This window comes from Triticum aestivum, chromosome 7A (genome assembly GCF_018294505.1).
Source record: "Triticum aestivum cultivar Chinese Spring chromosome 7A, IWGSC CS RefSeq v2.1, whole genome shotgun sequence".
Classification (NCBI taxonomy): domain Eukaryota; kingdom Viridiplantae; phylum Streptophyta; class Magnoliopsida; order Poales; family Poaceae; genus Triticum; species Triticum aestivum.
In genome coordinates this window covers 228,324,394-228,345,863 of record NC_057812.1, presented here as the reverse complement: position 1 = coordinate 228,345,863, position 21,470 = coordinate 228,324,394, and the positions used below count along the sequence as shown (strand labels likewise).

General features: G+C 44.4%; 1 protein-coding gene across 2 annotated transcripts; it reads left to right on the top strand.

The window, feature by feature from the left end:
* The first annotated feature begins 13,534 nt into the window (after positions 1–13,534).
* Positions 13,535–19,433, top strand: LOC123151181 (eukaryotic translation initiation factor 2D). 2 transcript variants are annotated; one of them, XM_044570924.1, is made up of 10 exons: positions 13,535–13,673; positions 14,255–14,419; positions 14,813–14,924; positions 15,837–16,027; positions 16,136–16,230; positions 16,305–16,688; positions 17,055–17,163; positions 18,184–18,455; positions 18,569–18,939; positions 19,053–19,433. In XM_044570924.1, the coding sequence occupies exons 2-10, from the start codon at positions 14,285–14,287 to the stop codon at positions 19,175–19,177; spliced, it is 1,794 nt and encodes a 597-aa protein (XP_044426859.1). In that variant the 5' UTR covers positions 13,535–13,673; positions 14,255–14,284; the 3' UTR covers positions 19,178–19,433. The 2 variants fall into 2 exon arrangements, with proteins under 2 accessions (XP_044426859.1, XP_044426860.1); XM_044570925.1 differs by lacking the exon at positions 13,535–13,673 and adding an exon at positions 13,766–14,048.
* Positions 19,434–21,470: the final 2,037 nt, after the last annotated feature.

Here is a 21,470-nt window from a genome sequence, read left to right as displayed (position 1 = left end):
CCGTAGCCACCGAAAACCAATCTAGACCCGTTCCGGCACCCTGCCGGAGGGGCAATCCTTCTCCAGTGGCCATCTTCATCATCCCGGTGCTCTCCATGACGAGGAGGGAGTAGTTCTCCCTCGGGGCTAAGGGTATGTACCAGTAGCTATGTGTTTGATCTCTCTCTCTCTCTCTCTCTCTCTCTCTCTCTCGTGTTCTTGATTTGGCACGATCTTGATGTATCACGAACTTTGCTATTATAGTTGGATCTTATGTTTATCCTCCCCCTCTTCTCTCTTGTAATGAATTGAGTTTCCCCTTTGGAGTTATCTTATCGGATTGAGTCTCTAAAGATTTGAGAACACTTGATGTATGTCTTGCCGTGGATATCTGTGGTGACAATGGGATATCACGTGATTCACTTGATGTATGTTTTGGTGATCGACTTGCGGGTTCCGCCCATGAACCTATGCATAGGGGTTGGCACATGTTTTCGTCGTGATTCTCCAGTAGGAACTTTGGGGCACTCTTTGAGGTTCTATGTGTTGGTTGAATAGATGAATCTGAAATTGTGTGACGCATATCGTATAATCATACCCACGGATACTTGAGGTGACATTGGAGTATCTAGGTGAAATTAGGGTTTTGGTTGACTTGTGTCTTAAGGTCTTATTCTAGTACAAACTCTAGGGCTGTTTGTGACACTTATAGGAATAGCCCAACGGATTGATTGGAAAGAATAACTTTGAGGTGGTTTCGTACCCTACCATAATCTCTTCGTTCATTCTCCGCTATTAGTGACTTTGGAGTGACTCTTTGTTGCATGTTGAGGGATAGTTTTATGGTCCAATTATGTTAGTATTGTTGAGAGGACTTACACTACTGAAAGTATGAACCCTAGGCCTTGTTTCCTAGCATTGCAACACCGTTTACGCTCGCTTTTATCACTTGCTACCTTGCTGTTTTTATTATTTCAGATTACAAAAACTATTATCTACCATCCATATACCACTTGTTTCACCATCTCTTCGCCGAACTAGTGCACCTATACAATTTACCATTGTATTGGGTGTGTTGGGGACACAAGAGACTCTTTGTTATTTGGTTGCAGGGTTGCTTGAGAGAGACCATCTTCGTCCTATGCCTCCTACGGATTGATAAACCTTAGGTCACCCACTTGAGGGAAATTTGCTACTGTCCTACAAACCTCTGCACTTGGAGGCCCAACAACGTCTACAAGAAGAAGGTTGTGTAGTAGACATCAACCGATCAGGTGCAAATGTGCTTGAGTTCCTGTTGTGTGAAAATAAATACCAGTGCACCTTCTTTGATTGCATTCAAACTCCTGAGATAGTTGCATCTACGTGTTGGTACTTGTGGTGGAAAAGAAGAGAAGTTGTGAGGGGAGAACAGGTGCAGACAATTGACCACACAGTTTTGGCAATACACGCCTTATCCCTGAGCTTTGTTCGATCAGCAAGACTGCTAGAGGTACATGATCGCTTGAATGAATGGAAGAAGCCACCATCTGGATTCCAAATCCTTAACGTGGATGCATCCTTTTCTGATGAGGAAAACTCTAGTTCATGTGGATCTGTGGTACGTGATCACTTGGGAGGTTTTGTTGCTGCGGCAGCTGCTTGCGTGGAACATGTAGCCGATGTGGTCTCGGCCGAATCAGAAGCGTTGCATCAAGGGATAATGCTCATTCAGAGCCTTGGGTGTGCCAAGATAATTGTCCAAACTGATAATGTGACCGTGGTAGAGGCGTTGAATTTGAACGAGGGTTACTCAATGATTGCAACACCAATACTTAATGAATGTCGAAGTATACTTTTGAATTTCGGGAAGGTACTTGTTGAACCAAGTTTTGATAAGCAAATTTGTTATGATGAAAGCATGCCTCCTATCTATGATGATTATTGTGATGACACGTATGCTTTAAAGAATAATGATAACAACGAAACTTGTCATCTTGATCTTAATTTTCAATCCCATGATAGTTATTTCGTTGAGTTTGCTCCCACTACTATTGATGAGAAGAATTTTGCTTATGTGGAGAGTAGTAAATTTTCTATGCTTGTAGATCATGAAAGGAATGCTTTAGGTGCTGGTTATGTTGTTGAATTCATGCATGATGCTACTGAAAATTATTATGAGGGAGGAACATATGCTTGTAGGAATTGCAACAATATCAAGTTTCCTCTCTATGTGCTTAAAATTTTGAAGTTTTGCTTGCTTTACCTTCCTATGCAACTTGATACTTGTTCCCACAAGTTGTTTGCTCACAAAATCCCTATACATAGGAAGCATGTTAGACTTAAATGTGCTAGTCATATTCTTCATGATGCTCTCTTTATATTTCAATTCTTATCTTTTATATGAGCATCATTAAAATCATCATGCCTAGCTAGGGGCGTTAAACGATAGCGCTTGTTGGGAGGCAACCCAATTCTATTTTAGTTCCTTGCTTTTTATTCCTGTTTAGTAATAAATAATTCATCTAGACTCTGTTTAGATGTGGTTTTATGCTTTTAATTAGTGTTTGTGCCAAGTAGAACCTTTGGGAAGACTTGGGGAAAGTCTTGTTGATCATGCTGTAAAAAACAGAAACTTTAGCGCTCACGAGAACTGCTGCCATTTTTATTTGGAGAGTGATATTTAGTTAATTACTTTTTAAGATGATTAATAGATAAATTACTCAGGTCCAGAAATTTATTTGAGAATTTTATGAGTTCCAGAAGTATACGTTTGATTCATATTACTACAGACTGTTCTGTTTTTGACAGATTCTGTTTTTCATGCGTTGTTTACTTATTTTGATGAATCTATGGCTAGTAAAATAGTTTATAAACCATAGAGAAGTTGTAATACAGTAGGTTTAACACCAATATAAATAAATAATGAGTTTATTACAGTACCTTGAAGTGGTCTTTTGTTTTCTTTCACTAACGGAGCTTACGAGTTTTCTGTTAAGTTTTGTGTTGTGAAGTTTTCAAGTTTTGGGTAAGGATTCGATGGAATATGGAATAATGAGTGACAAGAGCCTAAGCTTGGGGATTCCCAAGGCACCCCAAGGTAATATTCAAGGACAACCAAGAGCCTAAGTTTGGGGATGCCCCGGAAGGCATCCCCTCTTTCGTCTTCGTTCATCGGTAACTTTACTTGAAACTATATTTTTATTCGCCACATGATATGTGTATTGCTTGGAGCGTCAATTTATTTTGTTAGGATTTGCTTGATGTTACTTAGAACAATGTTTTGCATTTTTTATTTCAATAAAAGTGGCATTGATAGCCTTTACTATGCCTATTTTAGAAGTCCACATGTTTCTGTTTGAAAACAGAAAGTTTACCGCTGTTGCAATAATTCCCTAGAAAAGTCAGAATGTGATAAAATGTTGAAACCTTTTGCATATTAAGCTCTGATAAATTTACTACAGTGGGAATTTTCTTTCAAAATTTTTGGAGCTAGGTAAGTATGGATGTTGCTGCATTCTTTACAGACTGTCCTGTTTAGGCAGATTGCTGTTATGTTTGCATTGTTTGCATATGTTTGCTTCTTTAATGATTCTATTTGAGGATAGGACTATTAAGTATGCAGAGGCATTTAGTATGCAATGTTGAATAATAATTTTAGTGATTTTCTACAGTAGAGTATGATAAGGTTTTGGCAATGGTTTGTGCTAACTTATCTCACGAGTCCTTGTTGAGTTTTGTGTGGATGAAGTTTTTGAGATTTAGGGAGACCTTGATATGAGAGGAATTAAGGAGACACAAAAGCTCAAGCTTGGGGATGCCCAAGGCACCCCAAGATAATATTTCAAGAAGTCTCAAGCATCTAAGCTTGGGGATGCCCCGGTTGGCATCCCACCTTTCTTCTTCAACAACTATCGGTTAGTATCGGTTGATCTAAGTTTTTGCTTCTTCACATGGTGTTTGCTATTCTTAGATGTCATTTTATTTTGCTTTGCTTGCTGTTTGAATAGAGTACCAAGATCTGAAATGATTAAATGTTAGAGAGTCTTCACATAGTTGCATAATTATTTGACTACTCATTGATCTTCACTTATATCTTTCGGAGTAGTTTGTCATTTGCTCTAGTGCTTCACTTATATCTTTTAGAGCATGGTCGGAGTTTTATTTTGAAGAAATAGATGAAATCTCATGCTTCACTTGGATTATTTTGAGAGTCTTAAATAGCATGGTAATTTGCTTAAAATCCTAATATGCTAGGTATTCAAGAATAATAAAATTCTCTTATGAGTGTGTTGAATACTATGAGAAGTTTGATATTTGATAATTATTTTGAGATATGGAGATGGTGATATTAGATCATGCTAGTTGAGTGGTTATGAATTTGAGAAATGCTTGTGTTGAAGTTTGTGATTTTCGTAGCATGCATGTATGGTGAACCGTTATGTGATGAAGTCGGAGCATGATTTATTTATTGATTGTCTTCCTTATGAGTGGCGGCCGGGGACGAGCGATGGTCTTTTCCTACCAATCTATCCCCCTAGGAGCATGCGTGTAATACTTTGCTTTGATAACTTCTAGATTTTTGCAATAAGTATGTGAGTTCTTTATGACTAATGTTGAGTCCATGGATCATACGCACTCTCACCCTTCCACCTTTGCTAGCCTCTCTAATACCGCACACCTTTCGCCGGTATCATACACCTACCATATACCTTCCTCAAAACAGCCACCATACCTACCTATCATGGCATTTCCATAGCCATTCCGAGATATATTGCCAAGCAACTTTCCACCGTTCCGTTCATGACACATTCCATCATTGTCATATTGCATATCCCGGTACACCGCCAGAGGCATTCATATAGAGTCATCTTTGTTCTAGTATCGAGTTGTATCATCGAGTTGTAAATAAATAGAAGTGTGATGATCATCATTCAATAGAGCATTGTCCCAAAAAAAGGAAGGAAGGCCAAAAAAAGGAAATGCCAAAAAAAGGCCAAATAAAGAAAGGAAGGCCAAATAAAAAAATAAAAGGGACAATGCTACTATCCTTTTTTCCATACTTCTGCTTCAAAGTAGCACCATGATATAGCGAGTCTCATATATTGTGCTTCAAAGTAGCACCATGTTCTTCATATAGAGAGTCTCATATGTTGTCACTTTTATATACTAGTGGGAATCTTTCATTATAGAACTTGGCTTGTATATTCCAATGATGGGTTTCCTTAAAATGCCCTAGGTCTTCATGAGCAAGCGAGTTGGATGCACACCCACTAGTTTCTTTTGTTGAGCTTTCATATACTTATAGCTCTAGTGCATCTGTTGCATGGCAATCCCTACTCACTCACATTGATATCTATTAATGGGCATCTCCATAGCCCATTGATACGCCTAGTTGATGTGAGACTATCTTCTCCCTTTTTGTCTTCTCCACAACCACCATTCTATTCCACCTATAGTGCTATGTCAATGGCTCACGCTCATGTATTGCGTGAAGATTGAAAAAGTTTGAGAACATCAAAAGTATGAAACAATTGCTTGGCTTGTCATCGGGGTTGTGCATGATTTAAATATTTTGTGTGGTGAAGATGGAGCATAGCCAGACTATATGATTTTGTAGGGATAACTTTCTTTGGCCATGTTATTTTGAGAAGACATGATTGCTTTGTTAGTATGCTTGAAGTATTATTATTTTTATGTAAATATGAACTTTTGTCCTGAATCTTTCGGATCTGAATATTCATATCACAAGTAAGAATAATTACATTGAAATTATGCCAACTAGCATTCCACATCAAAAATTATCTTTTTTTATCATTTACCTACTCGAGGACGAGCAGGAATTAAGCTTGGGGATGCTTGATACGTCTCCAACGTATCTATATTTTTTGATTGCTCCAGGCTATATTATCTACTGTTTTGGTCAATATTGGGCTTTATTATCCACTTTTATATTATTTTTGGGACTAACCTATTAACCGGAGGCCCAGCCCAGATTTGCTGTTTTATGCCTATTTCAGTGTTTCGAAGAAAAGGAATATCAGACGGAGTCGAAACGGAACGAAATCAACTAGAAAAGTTATTTTTGGAAGGAAACACACCTGATGGACTCGGACCCCACGTCAGAAGATACGAGAGCTGCCCACGAGGGTGGGGGCGCGCCCCCTGCCTCGTGGGGCCCCCGTGGCTCCCCCGACGTGCTTCTTCTGCCTATATAAGTCTATATACCCTAAAACTTCCAGAACGCACAATAGATTGGGAGTTTCGCCGCCAGAAGCCTCCGTAGCCACCGAAAACCAAACTAGACCCGTTTTGGCACCCTGCCGGAGGGGCAATCCTTCTCCAGTGGCCATCTTCATCATCCCGATGCTCCCCATGACGAGGAGGGAGTAGTTCTCCCTCAGGGCTGAGGGTATGTACCAGTAGCTATGTGTTTGATCTCTCTCTCTCTCTCTCTCTCGTGTTCTTGATTTGGCGCGATCTTGATGTATCGCGAACTTTGCTATTATAGTTGGATCTTATGTTTCTCCTCCCCCTCTTCTCTCTTGTAATGAATTGAGTTTCCCCTTTGGAGTTATCTTATCGGATTGAGTCTTTAAAGATTTGAGAACACTTGATGTATGTCTTGCCGTGGATATCTGTGGTGACAATGGGATATCACGTGATTCACTTGATGTATGTTTTGGTGATCAACTTGCGGGTTCCGCCCATGAACCTATGCATAGGGGTTGGCACATGTTTTCGTCGTGATTCTCCGGTAGGAACTTTGGGGCACTCTTTGAGGTTCTACGTGTTGGTTGAATAGATGAATCTGAGATTGTGTGACGCATATCGTATAATCATACCCACGGATACTTGAGGTGACATTGGAGTATCTAGGTGAAATTAGGGTTTTGGTTGATTGGTGTCTTAAGGTGTTATTCTAGTACGAACTCTAGGGCTGTTTGTGACACTTATAGGAATAGCCCAACGGATTGATTGGAAAGAATAACTTTGAGGTGGTTTCGTACCCTACCATATTCACTTTGTTCATTCTCCACTATTAGTGACTTTTGAGTGACTCTTTGTTGCATGTTGAGGGATAGTTTTATGATCCAATTATGTTAGTATTGTTGAGAGGACTTACACTACTGAAAGTATGAACCCTAGGCCTTGTTTCCTAGCATTGCAATACCGTTTACGCTCGCTTTTATCACTTGCTACCTTGCTGTTTTTATTATTTCAGATTACAAAAACTATTATCTACCATCCATATACCACTTGTTTCACCATCTCTTCGCCGAACTAGTGCACCTATACAATTTACCATTGTATTGGGTGTGTTGGGGACACAAGAGACTCTTTGTTATTTGGTTGCAGGGTTGCTTGAGAGAGACCATCTTCATCCTACGCCTCCTACAGATTGATAAACCTTAGGTCACCCACTTGAGGGAAATTTGCTACTGTCCTACAAACCTCTGCACTTGGAGTCCCAACAACGTCTACAAGAAGAAGGTTGTGTAGTAGACATCAACCGATCAGGTGCAAATGTGCTTGAGTTCCTATTGTGTGAAAATAAATACCAGTGCACCTTCTCTGATTGCATTCAAACTCCTGAGATAGTTGCATCTACGTGTTGGTACTTGTGGTGGCAAAGAAGAGAAGTTGTGAGGGGAGAACATGTGCAGACAATTGACCGCACAGTTTTGGCAATACACGCCTTATCCCTGAGCTTTGTTCGATCAGCAAGACTGCTAGAGGTACATGATCGCTTGAATGAATGGAAGAAGCCACCATCTGGATTCCAAATCCTTAACATGGACGCATCCTTTTCTAATGAGGAAAACTCTAGTTCATGTGGAGCTGTGGTACGTGATCACTTGGGAGGTTTTGTCGCTGCAGCAACTACTTGCGTGGAACATGTAGCCGATGTGGTCTCGGCCGAATCGGAAGCGTTGCGTTAAGGGATAATGCTCATTCAGAGCCTTGGGTGTGCCAAGATAATTGTCCAAACTGATAATGTGACCGTGGTAGAGGCGTTGAATTTGAACGAGGGTTACTCAATGATTGCAACACCAATACTTAATGAATGTCGAAGTATACTTTTGAATTTCGGGAAGGTACTTGTTGAACAATGTAACAGGGAGTCAAACATGGTTTCTCATGAGAGCATCTCCAACAGCCGCGCCAAACAAGCGCCCCGCTGCAAAATTGCCCATTTTAGCGCGCGCAACCGGTATAGTGGCTCCAGTGGGCCCACAAAAACCGCGCGCGCGGCATATCTAGTTCAGTGCGCGGGCCGGAACTCCATCGCGCCGCTTATTTGCTGCGCCCGCTCCCGCGTGCTAGACTCTCGCGCGCTCGCTCGCAACTCACCCCCTTCCAGCCGCGGCACCGCCGCCGCCCGCGCCACCCGGCGACCGTTCCGGCGCTTCCCCGGCCTATCCCCGTGCCGCGGCGGCTTCCTCTGCCCCCCTCTAGTCACCGCCGCCCCTCGCGCGCGTCCGTCTTTTGACGAACAGCGCCCGGGCGCTCGCTACCGCTCGGCGCCCGCAAGGTGTTCGACAAAACGCCTGCAAGGTATGTATTGTTCAAACTTCATGAATTTGGTGCATGTTGATTGTAGTTTTTATAGCATAGTATTGAACATTGTAGATGAGTTCGTCGTATGATTCTTCCGAAGAAGAATTTGATATGGAAGAGGAGGAGGATCTTGCAATGATCCTAGCCATGCACATCAATAAAAAACCGAAGCACGATGGTTCGGTTATGGGCCGGCAGAAAATTTGGAGGGATAGGATCGATGCCCACAACAGATTGATCAGGCATTATTTTGCGGAGAATCCCACATATACCCCGAGTCGTATTCTCATCGCCGGTTTAGGATGAGCACCGAGTTGTTCAGGCGCATTGCAGAGAAACTAGCGAGCCATGACCGATTTTTTCAACAAAGGAGGAATGCCGCCAGAGAGCTCGGGCATAGCACCTTTCAGAAGGTGATGACCGCTTTGCGTATGTTGGCATATGGTATCCCGGCTGATTTAGTTGATGATCACTTGGCTATGGGTGAGAGGCAAGCCATCATGTGTGTCAAGCGCTTCACAGTCGGAATTGTGCAAGTGTTTGGCCAGGAGTATTTGAGATCTCCCAATGCTGAAGATGCTACAAGGCTATTGGAGATGAACAAAGCTCGCGGCTTTCCTGGTATGCTTGGCTCAATAGATTGCATGCATTGGAGTTAGAAAAATTGTCCAAAGGCATGGCATGGGCAATTCCACGGCCAAAAAAAGGGTTCCACTATAATCCTTGAAGCGGTGGCCGATCAAGAGACTTGGATTTGGCATGCATTCTTTGGAATGTCTGGATCTTTGAATGACATCAATGTTGATGAATAAGATTGCAAATGGTGATTTACCACCGGTGCAGTTTGTAGCAAATCATGGCTATTATCTAGCGGATGGCATCTATCCAAAGTGACAAACCTTTGTGAAGCCATTGAAAAAGACGGAAGGTAAGAAAAATCTTGATTTCCATAATGCTCAGTCGACGGCTAGAAAAGATGTGGAGAGAGCTTTTGGAATTGTGCAAGCCCAACTTGCTATTGTGAGAGGACCGACTAGATTTTGGGATCAAAAAATGCTTTGATACATCATGCATGCTTGTGTGATCATGCATAACATGATCATCAAAAATGAGCGTGGACAAGATGTAGACTACTCTCAGTGTGAGCTCTTGGGACATCCCGTGCGAGTGCGACGGAGGGGTGACAGGGTGGCCCGTTTTGTTGCCTCCTATCATGCCATTCGACGCCCCGCAGCGCATGATGATCTTCAGAAAGATCTCATTGAGGAGTGGTGGCATGGAATGGACGACAAATAGCATCATGATTTATGTGTTCGATATTGTATTGTTGAACTATTTGTTGTGTTTATTACACTATTTATTGTATTGAACGATAAATGTTTGAGTTGTAATAACGAAATTGAACTATTTATTTTGATTTATTTTGTTTGTATTTGATCTTTTTGCTTTTGTTTTGGAATGCATATGTTGTTTGTGCGAGAGTCGTGCGCGCTGCATTTTAGCACGGCTGCTGGAGCCAGCGCTGCCCGCCGCGCCAAACCAGACGATGGACGCGCGACAAAGTAGTTTTTAGCGCGTGGCGCGTTCGGCGGCTGTTGGAGATGCTATGAGCTAGCTAGGTTTGGAAGAAGTAATCCACCAACTTTGTGGTCAGATGCGAACCAACCCGTGGTTGGATGGTTAGAGGGACAGTTGTATCCCCAGCCCATCAGGGTTCAAGTCCTGGTGCTCGCATTATTTCTGGATTTATTTCAGGATTTCCGGCGATGCACTTTCAGTGGGAGGAGACGTTCCCGTCGACGACGAGACGCCTACGGTGACTTCATAAAGTTCAAGATGACATGTCGGCTCAGTCTCTCGGAGGTGCACATAGAGGTAGGGTATGCGTGTACGCATTCATAGGGGTGAGTGTATGCGCGTATATATGAGCGCTTGCGTCTGTACTGATGTTAAAAAAACTTTATGGTCGGATACACCTCCTACCTTTATTATTCGCATGGTGGCGTGGTTGTTACACCAGCGTTTCGAAGAGCATCTTCAGTCGTTGGCCCCTCAGGTGGCGCCTAAAATCGCCCCCAGGGGGTGAGCCGGCGCAAAAAATCGACCTGGGGGCGAGTTGGTCCCCAGCCGCCGTCCCCAGGGCCGTCCCCAGGCGCGTTCAAAAAAATTAAAAAATATAGCAAAGTTCAAAGTTCGGCGAAGTTCGGCATATATTACATTAAAAAGCGGGTTTTTATTACATAATATGTATAATTAAAAAAAGAACTGGCTAAAAGCGGAGTAGTCGCCGCCGTCGTCGTCCGGCTTCTCCTCCTTGACGCGGCCGTCCCTGGTGGACCCCTGACCAGCGTCGCCTATGTGAGCTGGTGGCGGCGGCGTGGCGGCGTCGTCGCTGTACTCGATGACGACGATTCCTCCTTCGTCGCGGCCTCGGCGGCGCTGCGTGAATCGCCGCAGGGCGGCGCACTGGCGCTCCCTCGCCATCTTCAGGGAGTCTGCGCGCGCCCATTTTAGGGTCGCGTCGTCGTCGAGCTCGACGTCGCCGCCGTGCTCCGTCTTCACCGCGGGGAGGCCCGGCTCCGTCTTCACTGGCGCCAGGTACGGCTCCGTCTTGGGCTTGACGAAGCGCGGAGGAGCCGATGAGGAGGCGCGCCGGCCGCCCTCATTGATGACGATGCCGATGCTGCGAGTGCGCCGGCCGAGCGGCGTCTCCGCCGCGGGCTCGACCTTGATGCCGAGCAGCGCCGAAGCGCCGGACGAGTGTGAGAAAGAGCGGGAGGAGGAGGAAGAAGAAGAGGAGGCGCCGAACCTCCTGGGCAACCATTGCCCGTTGCGTCGGCGGTGAGCCGTGGCCATGGCAGCCGCCCTCGCCAGGGGGTATGCCAACGGCGGGTCATTGCCGCCCTCGAGGTACGTCAGAACGCCCTCGAGGGTGCGGCCGGGGACACCCCACCACAGGTGACGTCCCTCGCTGTTCTTCAGGCCAGCCACCACCGGCGTGCCGTTGGTGGACGCCATCCTCTGCTGCTGCCGGCGCTGGAAGTACGCCGTCCACGCCGCTATGTTGTCGGCGGTGTACTCGGGGAGGGCGAGCTGGGCGTCGGTGAGGGAGGCGCGCACGACATCGACCTCGTCGGCGAAGTAGCCCGGTTTCGCCACGGCGTCAGGCAACGGGGGAATGGGCACTCCCCCGTTGCTGAGTCTCCACCCCGTTGGCCCTACGCGCATGTCCGACGGCGCCGGGATGTTCGCCTGGAACAGGAGCCAAGACTCCTGTTCGCGGAGCGAGCAGCGGCCGAAGTCGTTGGCTGCGGCCTCATCGCCGGGGAATCGCTCGGCCATCGGGAGAGGGAGGGAGGGAGGGAGAGGGAGGGCTCGGCGGCGGCTCTCGGGAAAGGTGGAGGGCAGGCTAGGGCTGGTGTGGCTGGTGTGGCCAGAGGCGAGGGAGGCCACCGGCTTATATAGCGGCGTCGCCCCGTGTGTATGCGTGCGAGGAAGGGGGGGCATCGGCGCGCCGCCCCGTGACGCGCCGCCTGTGAGGAATCAATGGTAAGGCCGACCGGCGGCAGCCTTGCCATTGATTCCCCGCAGAAAACCCAGGCGTTCGGGGAAGACGACGCACGGTGTCGCTGACGCGGCGGGCCCGCGACTCTTTCACGCCAAAATCGCTTGCCCCGGCGCCCCCGAGCGTCCCCAACGCGCCGGGTTTGGCCTGAGTCCGCCGGCGCTAAATTCGGCCCAGGCCGACGAAAATCGGGCTCCTGGAGACGTGACTGGGCCGATTTTTCTGCGCCGACGCGAAAAAAACGTCTGGAAAGGGTTTGTTGGGGACGCGTCTGGAGATGCTCTAAGTCCGGAGGTCGCGGGTTTGAATCAGTTCCAGGGAGCAACTAGTTAACGAGCGCTACTTCGGGAGCCTCACAACGATCAGCGCCACTTGGCGCGCTCTCAGCCATTCGCCACGTGTCGCGCTCTGGACGCTCCCTTCAAATTTTATTATTTTATTATTTTTCCACACGCGTTTTCGGCTTTTTAAACGGGGTTTTTCCCAGTTTTTTTCGACATTTTGGTTTTCCCCGATCTTTCTTAGCTTTTCGATAAAAAAAATTTGAAAAAAAATTTTTGCGCGAAAAAACGCGTTTTCTTTTTTTTCCTTTCACAAAAGTCACGGTTTTTCTTCCGCGAGAGGCACGGTTGTGCTTTATCGAGAGTCATGGCCGTGCCTTTCGAAAACGAAAAAAATGCGTTCTTTGTTTTTTTCTTTTGCGAGAGTCACGGTTTTTCTTCCGCGAGAGGCATGGTTGTGCTTTTGCGAGAGTCACGGCCGTGCCTCTCGGAAAGGGAAAAACAAAACGCGTTTTCTGTTTTTTTTCTTTCGTGAGTCACCGTTTTGCTTCCGCGAGAGGCATGCTTGTGCTTACGCGAAAGTCACGGCCGTGCCTCTCGGAAAGGGAAAAAATACGCGTTTTCTATTTTTTTTCCTTTCACGAGAATCATGGTTTTGCTTCCGCGAGAGGCACGGTTGTGCTTTCGCGAGAGTCACCGTCGTGCCTCTCGAAAACGAAAAAAACGCGTTTTCTGTTTTTTTCCTTCCATGAGAGTCATGGTTTTGCTTCCACGAGAGGCACGGTTGTGATTTTGTGAGAGGCACGGGCGTGCCTCTTTCGAAAAGGGAAAAAACGTGCTCCCGGTTCGGTTTTTTCGCCAGGTTTTTTTCTCCGTTTTTTTTTCGTGAAAAAAAGTTTGTCAAAACCTATTAACATGGAATCTAATTTTGAAGATCTCGACGCGAGGAATCCAATGGTGAAAATAGTTCGAGATTTGAAAGTACGGTTTAAGAGATAAAACGTTTTGAATAAATGGATCTATGAAAAAAGGGAAAACTCTCTGATTGCGACAAGTGGCGCGCTGCATGTACGCCACTTGTCGCGACCCGAGAAAGTGAAGTATTCTTTGCAACGAGTACTCCTTAATTAGCGATTGTTACAGCGCCGGCTTTACACACAACAAAATACCTAGATGGGCCGGCCCAGATGAGCGCCAGATAGGGTTTGCCCTTGGACTTGTGAGAGGTTTCCATCCCCGGAAGCTTCCCGATCCGTCCAGTCCTATCGCCGCCTCCGCGCTCCTCCAATCCGATCGCCTCGACGCCGGTAACGAAGCCTTCCTCCCTCTCTGTCTCTCTGTCTCTCGCCTCGCTCATCTCCTCCATCACTCTTAGTCTCTCGATTCGCTGGCCCTTGCTTGGGCGAACGGTGAAAAGTTTGCCCTCCTTTTTTTCCTTTTCAGTCGATTGTTACAATCTGCCGCCTCTTCCGAGTTATTGGATAGGGTCGGTGATATTGGTGTGGTCTCTCCGCTGTGAATCCATAGCTTCCTTGTAGTTCCGGAAGTACGAAGTTTTGGGATGCAATGGAATTGACTTCTCTTATTCTATTCGCGTGGAGAGCTTGCCAATTTCGCTTATTTTCCTTCGAACCAAGAAGATGGAGGTTTTCCAGATTGTGGCTGGTTGGAATGATAAACTGGTATTGTCCTAAGAGGGTTATGATTTGTGTAATGTAGCTCTTGTGACTATTATAGGGTACAACGAAATTGGAATTCTGCTACATGTTTCCTTATGTTCTGCTCCCCCCCAGAAGTTTGAATGCAGCAGGACTTTTTGATGGATGTCTGTACTGCTCTACCGGTCTATATTCCATTTGATGACCTGTTTGATGCTTTTTTTTTGCAGCCTGGAATCTTGTTTGATAACCCATAAACCATGTTCAAGAAGAATGTTGATGCAAAAGCTCTACAACGTTTGTCAGGCGCTGACAAAAAGAAGCTGAGAAGAACCGCCAAGCAAAGGTTTCCGCAAGCATCTGATGATGATCTGGATGCCATTCTTCCTCCAAAGGTAATGAATTTTCTTATCAGTATGTGGAGTAATAACAGTATAACCCTATAACATGCTTCCTCCAAAGGTATTAAGTCTTGAAAATATGTTACATGGTTTTAGCTCGCCAAGTGGTTCAAGTTATATTACATCAAATATATAATTGTACTTACAATAGATAGACTGGTCTACTTTTACATGCAATAGCTGTGAATTTTCAGCATTCATCCCCGCCCATCTATCTAACTGCCCTGTATTGTTTATTATCAACTGTATTATTATCTACCTTATATTTTGTGGTGTTGCCAGTTTACGGAAGAGTGAACTGTATATATCTTTCCATTCAAACTTAGTTATTATTTGTTGCATTTATATCTTCTTCATAACTTTGTGAAAATATTGCGTTGTGGATAGGTTGAGATAACAGTCGCTAAGTACCCAAGCCGGACTCTTGTTTATGGCATAGAGGGCGAACTGCCAATGCTATTCGACATTGATGGAAGAGGCCATGAGCTGTTTCCAACAGGTTATTTTTATTTCCAGATTGCAGAGTAATACATTTATTTTCATCTACTCCCTCCGTTCCAAAATAGATGACCCAACTTTGTACTAAAGTTAGTACAAAGTTGGGTCATCTATTTTGGAACGGAGGGAGTAGTAATCTTAACCCTTCTCATTTCCACTGTGTTGTGTCTTTTTTGTTATTGCAATTTTTGAAATTCTTATTTTGATTGTGCATGTATAAAACAAAATTTAGGAAGAGAATCTAAACATGCTAATGCTTCAAGCAATGAGTGTAGTCCTCAGTCTGTTGTTTTCTAACTATTATAATAATTGATTCTTTAATTTTATAGTTCATGTGCTTCTAACCAATTGAACTCTTTGTTTGATTTATTGGTTTTCAATTAATTCTAATTTTATGCGCCACTAACTACACACTCTAGCTTGCATGAAAAGTGACTGGAATGGTAAATTGGTACGTAGTAATTCTTGTTGACGTGCTATCATTCTGCAAGTTGCTTTTTCCAAGAGTGTATGGGTACCATAGTAGGGATGTAGGGAAACAAATAATGCACTGACGTTGAAAGCCAAGCCGAACTTTGTAGAATACAGGAGGGCATATGTGTCTAAGCCAAAGACAACATGCGCCTAAATTAGTATGACTATTACTTCAGCAAGAGGAACTTTTGATATGTCTATTTATTGTTTTGAATGGCTTAATTTTCTGTTTTTATCAAATAGGTGAAAATATTATGCTTCTGCTTGGGATAGCTGAGCTGCAAACTGTGGGATCCATCTTTAATGTGCTTTAATTTGTTGATAAAGTTATGGTTGGACTAAAATGTGATCACAGCTTGTTGTGTGTTTTAGATCTCAAGATAAGTGGATTCCTCATTCTCTACTTTGTAGCATTATTTAATTGGTGAAAATGTTGCAGTTTATGCACTCTGGAAGGTTCCTTATCTGTTGCCAGCTTTTACACTTAAGGGTGGTGAAGTTTCACACTTCATTCTTGGTGGCGCCGATCTTATGTTTCCTGGTATCAGCGTACCTCCAGAAGGATTACCTTCTTTCCAAGCTGGCCAGCCATGGTCAGTTAAAGTCCCTGGTAACCCTGCTCCAATTGCTGTAAGTTTCTCATGGTCTCTTGCACTAGTTTGGTTCGTAGTTTTTATTAAGTAATCTTGCCAAAGATGTACAAGTTCAACTTCTGGTTCTGTTACACGCTCTACACAGGTTGGGACCACAACTATGAGCAATACTGAAGCACTAAAGGCAGGATTACGTGGCAAGGCTTTGCGGATTGCACATTACTATAAAGATTTGTTATGGCAAGTTAAATGCTATTAATGCACACCTGAGTTCATCTTCACTTCTATAAATAATTTGTTAAATATTATTGCAGGGCTTCTGCTGATGGTCGTTATGTTCCAAATGAAGGATTTTATGATGACATGGTTATTGAAGATCCTAATTTTGCTTCCGCTTCTCAACATATTGACTCTTCCGAAGATCCTTCAGAAGGAAAGCAAGACAAAGCAGCTGTTGATGTCTCGGAGTGTCTTACTGAAGATCATGCCATTAACAGTGAAACCATAGAGAATGTAACAGCTGGCGTGAGCGAGTTAAATTTGCCTCAAGAGAAAACCACCGAGGAACAGACCGAGGAGAAGGAACATCAACATTTGTCTACTGAAGAAATTGACTCTCTCTTGGACATATGCCTTCTGCAAGCATTACACACGAACATAAAAGATAAAGACCTCCCCATGCCAGGAAGTATATTGTGGTATGTGTATATAGTAATTTCACATTGATGAACAATTTGTTATTCTGTCCCTTCTGAGTAGGTTCATGCGACACTAATTGTTTTCCACCCGGTCATATATGATTGAGATGAGTTATTCACACAGCTTTATACCGAGTCTCATTACCAAGTCTTTTGATAGTCAACAAAACCATGTTTCACGCTAATCTACATCAGTAAATATTGGCATTGCTTTGAGAAAATAGATCTTGGTACTGATCTTCTACATCTAGTAAATGATAATTTGGCAGGGTGACTTCACCAAGATATCCAACTCTCCTATAACCTGCATTTTTTTATGATGCATAACTATTATCTTGTTCATCTTCTGTTTACTGTTCTGTGTAGGTCAAATCACATTCTCCCATGCAGACCTCCAGGTGTTACCCTTGATATTAAGAAGTCATCACATAAAAAACTATCCAAGTGGTTGCAGTCAAAATCGTCTTCTGGCCTTGTAAGCTAGTTGGGCAAAGCTTTTCTTTTAAGCTTCATTTATGGTAAATTAGAGGGCAGGCCTGGCGCAGTGGTGAAGTCCTCCCCACTTGTGCTAAGAGGTCCTGGGTTCGAACCAGCCTCTCTGCATTGCACTTTGCAGGGGTAAGACTAGGTTCCTATAATCCCTCCCCAGACCCCACCTTGTGTGGGAGCTTCTATGCACTGGGTCTGTCCTTTTTTCATTTATATGGTAAATTAGAAGTCTATTAAATAGTCGAGAATACATTATTGTTCGCTAGATTGTCATGTACTCCCTCCGTCCAGAAATACTTGTCATCAAAATGAATAAAAGAGGATGTATCTAGATGTATTTTAGTTATAGATACATCCCTTTTTGTCCACTTTGATGACAAGTATTTTCGGACGGAGGGAGTATCTGATAACTAGTAACTATTTAAGCCCTTTAAGTAAGCAGATACTCCCTCCGTTCCAAATTGCTCGTCGCAGAAATGGATGTATCTAGATCTAAAATACATCTAGATACATCCATACCTGCGACAAGTAATTCGGAACGGAGGGAGTACATGACAGGGTTCCTAAGGATTTCTAAGAAGTTAACTTACACACTAGGGTTTGATTTATTCATCTTCCATGTCTTTCAGCACGTTTAGTCGAGTAGAGCTGATGTATCCTATCTCTTGGTTGTGCACTCCTTGCACAGTTGGAACCTGTGAAAGGTTTTGTTCACATGGTTTTGTCGAACTTGGTACAAAAGTGCTACACTCATCCTAACATCTGGAATAGAGCATGTGTGATTGAAGGTCGTGTGCTTATTAATCTTTCTTACTATATTATACAGTTCACTTGCGAACTTGTAAGATTTAGAAAGAGTCATGATGATGATGCATTGATGTGTGGTAATGTGGTATCGTATCAAAATGAAGTTTAATTTACGAATTATCAGTACATACTACCCATGTTTGGAACTAATCCAGTTTTTAAATTCCTCAAGATTATCTAATGCCCATTAAATTTACAGATCTCAGTGAAAGAGGACAAGCATAAAAAGGAAGTCATGTTGATAAGTATCAGTCGCAAACATCCAGACTACACGGCCTTCAAACATCATAAGAGGGTACAGGAGCCAGTTGAACAGCATGATAACATTGTTGCCGATGGCAGCAGTACAAAGCAACTGGAAGTGGATGAAATTTATAAGCCAAGTTCGCATGTCAACCCCATATTTTTGGCTGTTGACGCTGACACAGGGAAGTATTACAGTGCATCAGAGGCGTCTGATGTGGTTTTCAGGTTTGTTTCTGGTACAGCAATTGATTCTCGTAGTCTACAAGTTCTATGTTTGTAAAGCGGGAAGACTGCAAGTTTCTGACATTTCAACTAATTTTATTCTCGTATGATTGAAGGTATGTGGAGAAGGAAAATTTGGTCAAGCAAACAGATAAGGCCAAAGTAATTCTGGATGCTACATTATGTGATGCTCTGTACAAAGGGGCTGTGAAGAAGGGTTCAGCATACCCAAGTGAGATCCACAAGAAGGATTTAGGGTCAACATTTATTAACCGTATGCAAATTCATCATAGAGTAGCTAGAGGAAATGAGGTGGCCATTCGTAAGGGCGCCATACGCACTGTTCAAATCATGACAGAAAGAAGGCAAGGGAACAAGAAGATGACCCGAGTCTCTGGATTGGAATGCTTTTTGCTGGATGCTGACTCCTTGGCTTCTGAACTACAAAAGAAATTTGCTTGCAGCACCACCACAGCTGAGCTTCCAGGTATTATTGCTTTGTACCCAACCCTTGTCCACCTGTTTCTTGATAGGGAAAAAGTTTGTGAAGGTGTGCAACCGATATATGTATATGCATTGCAATTCACATTATCATTTCAGGTAAAAAGGGGCAACATGAGGTCTTGATTCAAGGCGGAGTCATTGAAAACCTGGCAAAGCACCTCGTTGAACATCACGGTGTTCCGAAGAGATATATTGAGGTTTATGACAAAACAAAGAAGTAGGAGGGGTGTCAGACTCCTGGGAGTGCCGTCATAACATTGTTGAATTCTAGTTCAGGCTTGTTGTGGTTCAGGCTTGTTGTGAAAATGTGAAATGTTCTCTCAATGCGCTACTCACGTTTGTTGTCACTACCCATTGGACAATATGGTGTTTGCTTAGATAGTGAGGAGTCTCGTATTCATGAACTAATTGTGACGTCAAAACAGATCCCTTTCTGTTTACAGATGGTTGATAATGATATGGTGACAAAATGATCTAGGTGACAGTGCCTCGACCGGCGGCCCCGCCGTGGGCCCTCCACCTCCTAGGAATCATCAACGCCGAGGTGCTGGACAAGGTTTGACACTTCGTGGGTGGGGCAGATAATAAATGGGGTCTGACCAAGCTCAAGGTGGCTAGCGCGAGGGAGGTTGACATCACGGACGCTTTGATTTTCGTTGTCTTTCTCGTCAAGGGTTTGGTGCCGCCCTTCTCAAGCTTTCTTCGCGCTATTCTGGAGCATTTTCAAGTACACACTCCACCTTCACCCCAACGCGGCCCTGGTCCTCCCTATGTTTGCTCATTTGGACGAGGCATTCATTGGGGTGAAGTCGTCGCTGATGGGAACTGATGCATCCATTTTACATTATGTTCTTTTATTGTTATTTATAATTTTTTTGACAAATATAATACTTTGTAGTACCATTCTAATGTCTTTTCTCTCTTAAATTACAAGATTTATATGAAGAGGGAGATTACGGCAACTGAAATTTTGGACCTGAAAAAGTTATATTAGAGATACCTATTCTGATGTCACAGCCCTAGATTGTTGCTTGTAAATAGTTGCGTCAAAGAGCATCATGCATCATATTTAATTTTAGTGAAATTTGAAATGAGGAAATTTGAAGGCTCCAAATTTTAAATAAAGGGCAAAAACCCTGAAAATGCATTCAATGATTCCAAAATTACCTTAAATAATGTTGCTTATAGTTTGGCAAAGGTTTTGTGCCCAACCAAAAATGATGAACATTTTTACCAAATATTTCGGGCCTTGAAATTTAAATCACTATTGTATTTGAATTTGAATTTATATTCTTATTGTTAGAATATATCTTCAAATGTCTCTGAAATATTTATGTGCATTTGGAAAGGTCCAGCTAAGTCACATAAATATTCATAGAAAGTTTTGGCACTGGTTTGAATTTTGTTTTGATTTTCAAACAATGGCAAAATAATTAATTGAAAACAGAAAATAGAAAACAGAGAGAAAGACTCGACTCACAACCTACTATATGGTAGCTGGCCCAGCCCACCTCCTCGCTAGCGTCTCGTACCCCCTGCCAGTAGGAGGACCTGCGTGTCGCCCGTGCACGCACCGCGTCCACCTCGTGCTTACCACGCAACAGTCTCCCCCGTGCCCTCCCCCTTCGCCTGGAAGGCCCCCTCGAGCCCCTCTGTCGTTCCCCTCCCTTCTGGTCCCTCTTTCTCTCCAGCGCTCAATTTCGAGCATCCCCGAGGGTATCCACCGCCGGTCGAGCTCTGTTTACGTGGCCACCATCGACGGGATGCCGCGCCAGCATGTCTGGGAGATCCGCCGTCACGCCGAACCCCATTTCGGCCGTCCCCGAAGCCATTGACCAGCTGCTACACCCCCATGAGCTCCTCCTCCTTCCCTTCCCGCCCTCTAGCTCGCGCGCCTGCTCTAACCGCGCTAGCCGCCGCACCCGTGAGCTCAGCGCCGGCGTCCATGTTGTCGCCGGCGTTACTGCTGAAATTTGGGATGGGCTTTAGGACCATATAGCAATTTCTGAAAAATCTCTAAGGGTCCATGTGGGTATATGGCACTAGGTGTAGTGGGAAGTTTAGTCCCACCCCGCTAGTGGAGAAGGAGTTGGACCTCTTTATAAGGGTTTCTCTTCTACATGCTATTGGAGCTTGAGAATAGAAGAGGCCCTTGCGCGTTCCTCCTTCGCCGCCCGCCTCGCCTCATCACGACGCGTCGCGGGTTGCGGGATTGAGCCGAACCCACACCTACGCGCTTATTTTTGCCAGTCACTAACAGAGAGTTTCTGAGAGCTGGGCCATGATCTGAGACGTCGGATCGTGGGCTGTCATGGACTCAGACGTGGGTCGAGCCCACGTCTCTGTGTGCGGTGTCTCCCAACCCTAGCCGCCATAAACATAGCACATCTGCTCACGCGCACGCCCACCATCGTTCCTTTGCTGCCGCCGGTGACTCCACCCCGTCTGCCGCGTACACGGTCGACGGGAGACCAGGTCTCTGAAATCCCGCCCTTCTGGTTCTTATACGGGAAA